The sequence below is a fragment of the Nicotiana tomentosiformis genome, chromosome 3 (assembly GCF_000390325.3).
Source record: "Nicotiana tomentosiformis chromosome 3, ASM39032v3, whole genome shotgun sequence".
Classification (NCBI taxonomy): Eukaryota; Viridiplantae; Streptophyta; class Magnoliopsida; order Solanales; family Solanaceae; genus Nicotiana; species Nicotiana tomentosiformis.
This window is the reverse complement of record NC_090814.1, coordinates 138,234,272-138,243,161: the sequence shown is the minus strand read 5'-3', so window position 1 is coordinate 138,243,161 and position 8,890 is coordinate 138,234,272. Positions and strand designations below refer to the sequence as shown.

The 8,890-nt window shown below is 37.2% G+C and overlaps 1 protein-coding gene across 1 annotated transcript; it reads left to right on the top strand.

The window, feature by feature from the left end:
• Positions 1 to 8,320: 8,320 nt before the first annotated feature.
• On the top strand, positions 8,321 to 8,872 carry LOC138908560 (uncharacterized). The gene has a single exon (XM_070199236.1). The coding sequence runs from the start codon at positions 8,321 to 8,323 to the stop codon at positions 8,870 to 8,872; it is 552 nt and encodes a 183-aa protein (XP_070055337.1).
• Positions 8,873 to 8,890: the final 18 nt, after the last annotated feature.

Sequence of the window (8,890 nt, the reverse complement as noted above, 5' to 3'; positions counted from 1 at the left end):
ACTGACAAGCTTCCAATGCTACTGAACCCTCTTGGTCCAAACTGAATTCAAACCATGCAAGGAACGCTCTCAGTCTTGCATACGACATTCTTTACACCCATGCCTTGCTTAGCAAAGCTGCTAACCCACTGCTAATAGAGTTTCTGACACACTGCTGGATCATCACAATCAAGAACAATTGAGCTTATGCTAACCGTCTATCACTTCTTGTGGAACTATCCCAACAACATCGCACAATGGCTCTCTTTGCAAGCCAAATGCGCCTCACTAGAATATCTCTGAAAATAGCACCCGTTGCACGGAAGACATCCCTGACGATATCTCAATCAAACTAGGATGCCCCAAAATTACCTTCTAAAACACAGACAATGGCGGAAACAATGACTATGAAGTGGTCTGATTCTGACGGTCGTAGTTCATGGCTGGCAAAGTAATTCTAGCCATAACTCATGCAACCAATCCCTTTTCTAACTAGTAGTATTGGGTTCTCGATCTCTGGTGGCATATGAACATCAATCTCTGCTTCGATATGATCTCCGCACTGACATCCAAAATGCACTCGCCATCTCAATTTTTGCTTTGATATCATGTGTCATGGCAGAATATGGCCTTAAATAGATCTGACACCACGTGTCACGGGCCGACCTTCTTACGGACGTCAGCGACACCAAATAGCCCATGTGGCGCCTGTAGTCACCCCTCGCTATAGGCCAGCCTTTTCTCTTTCCCAAATTTTCTAGCACGATCCTGTGCCTGTGGTGAAGCTTGCCTAGGAGGCTTACTTCAATTGTGCCCTACAACTGCACGTCTAGGCCAATGGACCCTTGCTCGCATAGCTGAACCCAAGCTATGCTCACATGTCGACACATGAGGCCCCTAAGATAGGTGTTTCAAGTATCCAATCAGCACGAAGGTCTTCATCCACCATTTTGGTAGCCCACATGGCATACTCGTCCCACACATCAAGCCTCCAGCACCCGTTGTGTGCCCAACGCTAGCCCTGAGGTGTCGCGCCATCCATAGAGTTACCTAACTCGTATAGATACCTAAGACACTCCTTTGAGATGTCCAGGCAGGCCCTTGAGGTTCCCCCTCAAGGTGGCTCACTTGGTGCGGCTTGGTGGCAGCATGCACGGGGGAGGCTGACTGAGCTTCAACACCTTTGCCCCCCTTATATATGCTTAAAATTAAAAAGCCCAAGATTTCCTAGTTGACATATTTTGGCCAGAGAATCAGAAGGACCATTTCTCACTCATCTGAACCCCCAAAATGCGGGGTGTAACACTATACTTATATTAAGTGACTACTTAGATTTCTAGGTCTTTAGCATATGGGTGTTTAGGCTATACTTGTAATAAGTGACTACTTAGATTCATTCAAGCGGAAGTGTGATTTCACTTAAGAATACACCTTGAACAAATTGTCATTAACAGTGGTGTTACACCCCATATTTTCGTACGTGAAAGTACGCCATAAGTAAATTAATGGAAGCTCGGAAATGAGATGTTACATCCCGCATTTTCGTATGTTAAAGTTTCGTCGTAAGTTAATCGACGTAAGTTTGGGAATGGGATTATAAGCATTATGTACTTCGAACAAGTGATGAGTAAATTCGTGAAGGTGAGAGGGTAAGTAAATCGAAGAAAATAAATTTCGTCGAAATTTGACAATTTGGGATAAAATATGATCCGAGCTATAATGCCCAGTATTTATAGACTTGTAGGTACCATATGACCATGATAGTAAGGTGTATAAAGTGTATTAAAAGTGAGTAGCATTTTAAGTAAGTTTAGATAATTCTTAATTATGTGAATATTTAGTTAATTGTGAATATTTGGGGGAAGATTAGCAATTAATTAATGATAATTTTGGATAAGCTTAAGGTGCCTAACGTGGCAGCCCAAACAATGACTCATTAGTCATTAAAAATAGGTGGCACATCTAAGGAATTTGGTGTCCAAATCATTTCCTAATGTGGGACCCAAAAAACCAACAAATTTAGAGGTTCCTTATCTCATTAAGATGCTAAGCTCGCTAAGAACAGATGGAGCTCACCACTTTTAAAGATCTCTTTATCTTGGAATCTCTTTATCTTTACTTCATTAAGGAATTCATACAAGGTTATCAAAGAATTCATAAGTAACGGATCTCTTTATCTTGGAATCTCTTTATCTTTACTTCATTAAAGAATTCATACGAGATTATCAAAGATCTCTTTATCTACAAGTAACGGGTCTCATTCAGCAAGATTATCATGTAATAGCAGTGCGAGATGCTATTCTAAGAGAGAACGGTACAATCTTTCTCAAGAATATCATACGGATATTTTCCTACTTCGATCCGCCGTTACGTATTTTTCGAAAAAGACGTGTGTTAGAGGGATTGTCAAGAGAATCGACTCAGGTATATTAAGGCTATCCCTTCTTTCCTTTTGGTATGATCTAAATGATACAAATGAAACGAGCAAAATACGCAACTTTCATAAATGACTCTATTCATAGAAATATTAGGGGTGTCTATATTCTAGATTCCCCATGTGTCTTATTATTCTATCATCTGTTTATGGGTCTCAGAAAATATGTAAGTTGATAAAGTTTATTTCACGATATTAATAAAAGACATAATGGTCTTATGACATTCCGAAAGATGTTATTGACGTACTTCTCATGCATTGCATTCATTTATACATGTACATTGACCCATGACAAGATGGCGTTATATACACGTATATACATTTATACATGTTCCTAATTACGGCATTATATACGCACCACCACCTGATCAGCTGGTATACGTTGATGATTTTGCCCACAGTGGCCTAGAAGATATGGTACGATGCCCTCAGAGGCTTGATGATGTTATGAACGCATATACCTATGCATAGTATGGCATTTATACGTATATGCATGACATTGTAAATATTAATGATTCACAGAGTTGTTCAGACTTACACGTTGAGTCTTTTACTCCATGTTTCTCTCATGTCTATTATTTACTTATTTTTATTCCTTACGTACTCGGTACATTATTTGTACTGAACATCCCTTTTGTCTGGGGACGCTGCATTTCATGCCCGCAGGTCCCGATAGACAGGTCGAGAGTCCTTCAAGTAGGCTATCAACTCAGCGGAAGATGTTGGTGCGCTCCATTTGCTCCAGAGTTGCTTGTTTGGTCAGTATGATTTAGACGTGTATTGTTTGGTATGGAGGGGTCCTGTCCTGACCTTTATTATAACTATGTACTCTTAGAGGCTTGTAGACAGATGTCATGTATATAGATACTTGCATGGCCTTGTCGGCCTATGTTTTAAGTATATAATGGATCACATTGGCCTTATAGGCCCATATGTCACAGGTTGAGTTTCTATATAAGGTTGGGTCGTTCTATGTCAGGTATTCCCTCATGTTTACTCTGTTTATCTCATGACGTCCCTTCTGGCCCACTTACCTATGATGATGTAATAAGAAAGATACGATTATGTTGGTACTCGATTGAGTAAGGTACCGGGTGCCCGTCGTGGCCCATCAGTTTGGGTCGTGACAAAAATAGTATCAGAGCAGTTCTGTCCTAGGGAGTCTACAAGCCGTGTCTAGTAGAGTCTTGTTTATGGGTGTGTTGTGCACCACACTTATAAGCGGGAGGCTACAGGGCATTTAGGACTGTCACTCTTTCTTCTTACTCTAGATCGTGTGGTAGAGCTCAGTTGTAAGAACTCAATTTTCTAAACTCTATCTTATTCATAATACAATGATGCCTACATCCAGAAAGACAGTTGGTAAGAGATTGAATGCGGCTATGGAAGAGTTGAGTCAGAGAAACTCGATTTTTTCATGATGCTTATGATGAGTAAATGTAAGGTCTTCAGTAGATCATGTGTGTACTAAGACGTGTAAGCTTCTTGATAAGGAGCCTTAAGGTAAGAATATCTATCCACCCCTATGGTGAAAGGCAATGAGAGATTCAGAAGATAGATACAAGTTTCAACAAGTAAAAGAAGTAAGATGAAGAAGGGTATGAGGAGCCCAGTTAATGAAGATTATCAGTATTTACCATTAAGGCAGAGGAATATAAGCCTTTTGAGTTATCTTCAACAATAACAGAGGTATGTCCAACTGGCCACACCCATCTCATTTATGCCATATGGGGGCTAACAGAAGTAATATAAGAGAAGGACGGATATCATGATTCGGCTGGGGTTAAAGTAACCCAAAATATTAGATGGATTGTTTGCGTTAGTTGACATTTCCGAAGGATATTGCAAATGTGCTAGTAGATCTCCTTGTGAGACACCCAGATGGCGCACTCTAGAATAGTACAGCTAGATATGAGTACTACAAAAATAGGCACTGGAAGCCTTGAAGGGATAAATATTACCTTAGCGTGACTCCCGTCCCTAGTAGAAAAAGAATGTTAGGCAACCCGATGGGCCGGTAGATGCAGCAAGGAGAGCTAAAAGCAAAAGAATGTCTTGTTCGAGTTTTTAGAATAAAATGATAGACATAGATGTTAGCGAGAAATAAGAAGAGGGTTAATGAAGCATTATGAGTAAGATGTAATATATGGATGACAACGGTAGATCAAGAAGATGACAGTATTACAGAGTCTATAGTCAAGTGAAGGAAAAGACGAGAGGTGACAGGCCTTGAGATAACAAAAGAGTATAGGCCATAAAGTCATATCCTCATTTCGAGAAATAAATTTGTGACTCCAACGCAACTACCGGAAGGAAAAGTTAGACCCTAGAATAATAGAAATCAGTATGGGCTGGTGAACAAGATAAACTAAACATGAATTAGGGACTGAGTGATTGGATAATAGTCGGCATCATGAGAATTTCAGATTTTGTTCCGGCGATAATAGAATGGACAACAAGAGAAGATTCATGATAAATTCAGAGAATGGTCATTCAGGAAGACGCTTCCCTAAAGCAAGCAATGTGAGCAAAGTTAAGCTTAAGGGACTGTATGTTCCAGTTATACTAAGTGTCACCCTCGTGAGTAAGAAATTTCGTTATCCTTGGTACATAAGGATTACCGCAAAGCGAGTAAAGATCATTGATGTTGTGAAAAGACGCCAAAAAGGAAGAGGTAAAACATCTATAGGTAGATCGTCGTAGCACTAAATCTTAGTTACTCCCCTAAAGGGGGGAATATGGAGTGATGTGGCATTAAGTCAGAATTAAGTGGTTATAGTAATTATGGAATGGTAAAGGAAGAATGCAATAAAAATGAGAAAGGGATGAGATTGCACTTATTCAAATCCTATAGATATGCTATGATTCCAGAACATTATGCAAATACGACGTCAAGGAAAGGAAGTAAGGGTTACTGCCTAAAATGTTATTGATAAATAAAGAGCCAGTGCAAAAGGTAAGTTAAGACAAAGAAAATAACCCAAGAAAGATTACGCGGAACATTGATATGAAAATGGGCCAACGAGTAGTTGATAGTTGATTCAGGAAGAGCCTAGTTATGGCTAGACAGGAGTTTACAGACGAGTCAGCAGATCGTGCAAGATTGTAACACCCCAAATTTTTACTAATATTTGTATTTTCGATTGAGCATCTTTATAATGAGGAGATATTTTTACTTCGCACTTCTTAAACGTGAAATTTAAAATACATAAAAATTCCTTACTCTAGGTTGTGTTAATATTGATAAAGAAGTTTCATGGTGTTGCTATGTGTAAAACTTAATATTATTTTGATGAATTATTGTTAAATACATTATAATTAAGTTTTTGGGCTGCCACCCTTTTGTATTTATCTAAGGATATTTAGTAGTTGGGCAGCCATTTTTATTTCATATTTATCCAAATGTTTTAAAGATAACTTTGGTTGACTTAGTCTTCCATAAACTCCCCATTTTCATTCTTTCAAGAAAACAAAAACCCCTAACCTCTATCCTTCTTATCTCCTTAAAACTTCATGAAAACCACCATAAATTTCCACTAAACCAACCAGCAAAATTTGTTCTTGGTGAAGCTCAAGTTTCTCCTCTCTTTTGTGGTAAGTTACGTTTTTACACTAGACAGCTATTAGTGTTTTATCCATATCGTTTTGTATAAAGCTCCATTTTAAGTGATCTAAGACTTTATGAAAATCTATTCCATAGATCTATAACTCTTATGAAGGAACCAAAACCTTGTTTGTCTTTTATTTACCCGAAAATAGGTAATGAAGTACAAGCAGGTACTGCCCAGATTTTCTGTTTTACAAACCCTCCCTGTACTACTGTTAGTAAGTTTAGCATAACTTTTAGTAAAAAAATTGATATGGGGGTGATTCAAGATGTTCTGAAATTCTAATACACATATCTACAACTGTAAAGAAGACCACACAGTCTAGTTTGTCCTTTTTTATCTTCAAATCTGAGTCACAACACGAGATAGTGATACTGTCCAGAATTTCTGTTTCAAACATTTTGGGTAATTTTCACCAATATCATGTTTAGTTTGACATGTTAAATTACTTAACTTATATAGATATTTTATTATGTATTTAAGGTATATATATTCTTGTAAAAGCTAAGGGGAAGTGTTTGAGGAAGTTTACGGATTTGGTTTGTCTAGGGCGTAGACGATTCAAACGTCCTCAAGTTGTGGTTGAATTATTTTGTGGCAAAACATCAAGGTTTGTGTACAAACTTAGTAATCTTCTTACTTGCTGAAATATTTTAAAATAACCTGATATTTTGTTGTTCTTGTCTTCAATTAATAGCATTGTATTCGTGTTATATCAAGTATTGCAAGATATTTACTAAATCTCCCACTCGTACGGATTGTTTGATCATTTTACATTCTTGTTGGGACTTTGTCCTTCTTGTGGCAGTGACTTTGTCACTCATCTTGGCATGCCTCTTGATTTGGATCTTTTGCCATCTTGACTTTGGATTTGTAGTTCGTCTTAAATTATGGAACTTATCCGTGTTAAGTATGAACTAGGAAGCCATTTTTAATATGGTTCTTGATTCTCTTGACTATTGGGTTCTGACCCTACTTGATTTGGGGCTTCGGTCCATCTTGATATCTGATTATGCTTAGTGTGATGGCATGACATACATATTAGGCGAAAAATGGATATTTGACAAGCTTTCTTGGATTGATAGTATACGCTTTCTCAACTCTTGAATCTTGAACATTGTTATTGATATTTGGAAACACTTTAAGGGTTGATATTTGATACTTTTGATATATTTGTTCTCTTGTTTTAAATTATATTTCATTTGAGCTACCTATGACTAAAAATGGTAATTGGAGAAGTTAATGGCTCCAAGCCCAAAGTTTATACGCCACTAAGCTTTATGCTTAGCGATAGTTATTTTCTATCGTAGTTAATGTACGGGATACAATTTGAAGACGGCCTTATGAAGTAGTCTTTTTGGGAGCACTTATGGAGATCACATTTGTATATGCACTATGGTTTTGTATAGTTTTGGGACTTGTACATGATATATATGTCACACTTATATATGTTATTTGGAGGCTTGGATATTAAGACCAAAATCTTGTAACTTGAATTTGGTAACTTATTTTGATGTTTTAAGGTGTGTTAATAACTCAAGTCTTGTAATATGTTAAATTTACACTTTGCCTTATATATATGTACAAAGGAGAAAACTAGTTTTCCTTTTTATACCCGATAGTTTAAAATTTATGTATAATACAAACTTGCAGTGATGTCGAATAAAAGTATAATTTTGTTAGGAAGTTTGCTTTAATGTGTTGATTATTCAAGAAGGGTTATATCACCTTATGTTGAAATTTTGACATTTTATTTCATATTAAAAAATAAAACAAAAATTATGAATAGTATTTTCGAAAATAAAAATATTACACTTTGGACCTTATCGCATGGGCCTATTTCCGCTACTAAATTATTCTGAATATATTTTTTAATTAATATCTTCTTAATGTTGTAAGTAGTAAATTAGATTTGTTTCGTAAGTAGCACCCTTCCAAAGGGGTTGCTACAAGTTTTGGTATCAGAGCCTAGGTTTGTGATTCTAGGATTTTTGTTGTGATCGTACCTAATATTTTTGTTATTTTCTTTCTTGAAAATGACTTGGAGATTATAAATTTTTGCATACTTGTTTAATGTAATTTGATGTATTACTTGTGCATATGCATCATGTACATGTCCCTAATGCAGTGTGATAATTTTAATATGGCCTCTTCTTCGAATAGAGTTATTGAATCCGTTGATGAAAGTTAGGACCATTATAATACTCCGCCTCACCTCCAAGAAGGAGATGGGGTACCTTTTCCTAACCTAAATCATCATCATGTTAGTGAAAAGGAAGTGGGCAATAATCCAAGAGCAATGGGTTATAGTACTCCTATTATGACTCATCCATTTCAGCAGATGGCTGAGTTCTTTCGTCACTTGGCTGGGACAATGTCAGAACCTAGTGAAATAAATTTTGAGAAGATGAGGAAAATGGGTGGAGTTGAATTTGAAGGCACTACTGATCCCACGGTAGCTGAACAATGGATCGAGCGCATGCAGAGGGTTTTTGAACAACTTGAGTGTACTAATGCTGCCAAATTTAAGTATGCTATCTCTCTTTTACAAAAATATGCCTATGATTGGTGGGTAAGTGTGCCAAATGAAAAAGAAAAACCTCCGGTGCTGACTTGGGATGACTTTGGGAAAGCATTTCGTGCGAAATATGTCCCCCATGTCTACTGTGATGCAAAGAAAAAAGAGTTTCTGAATTTAAGACAAGGGAGTATGTCTATTGCAGAGTATCAACAAAAATTTCTCAGGCTTTCTCGCTATGCTGGAGGTATTATTGATGGTAAAAGAGACAAGTGCAGAAGATTTGAAGAAGGTTTGAATGGTTACATTCGAAAATCTGTGGCAATCTTGTAACTTGAGGATTTTTCCAAG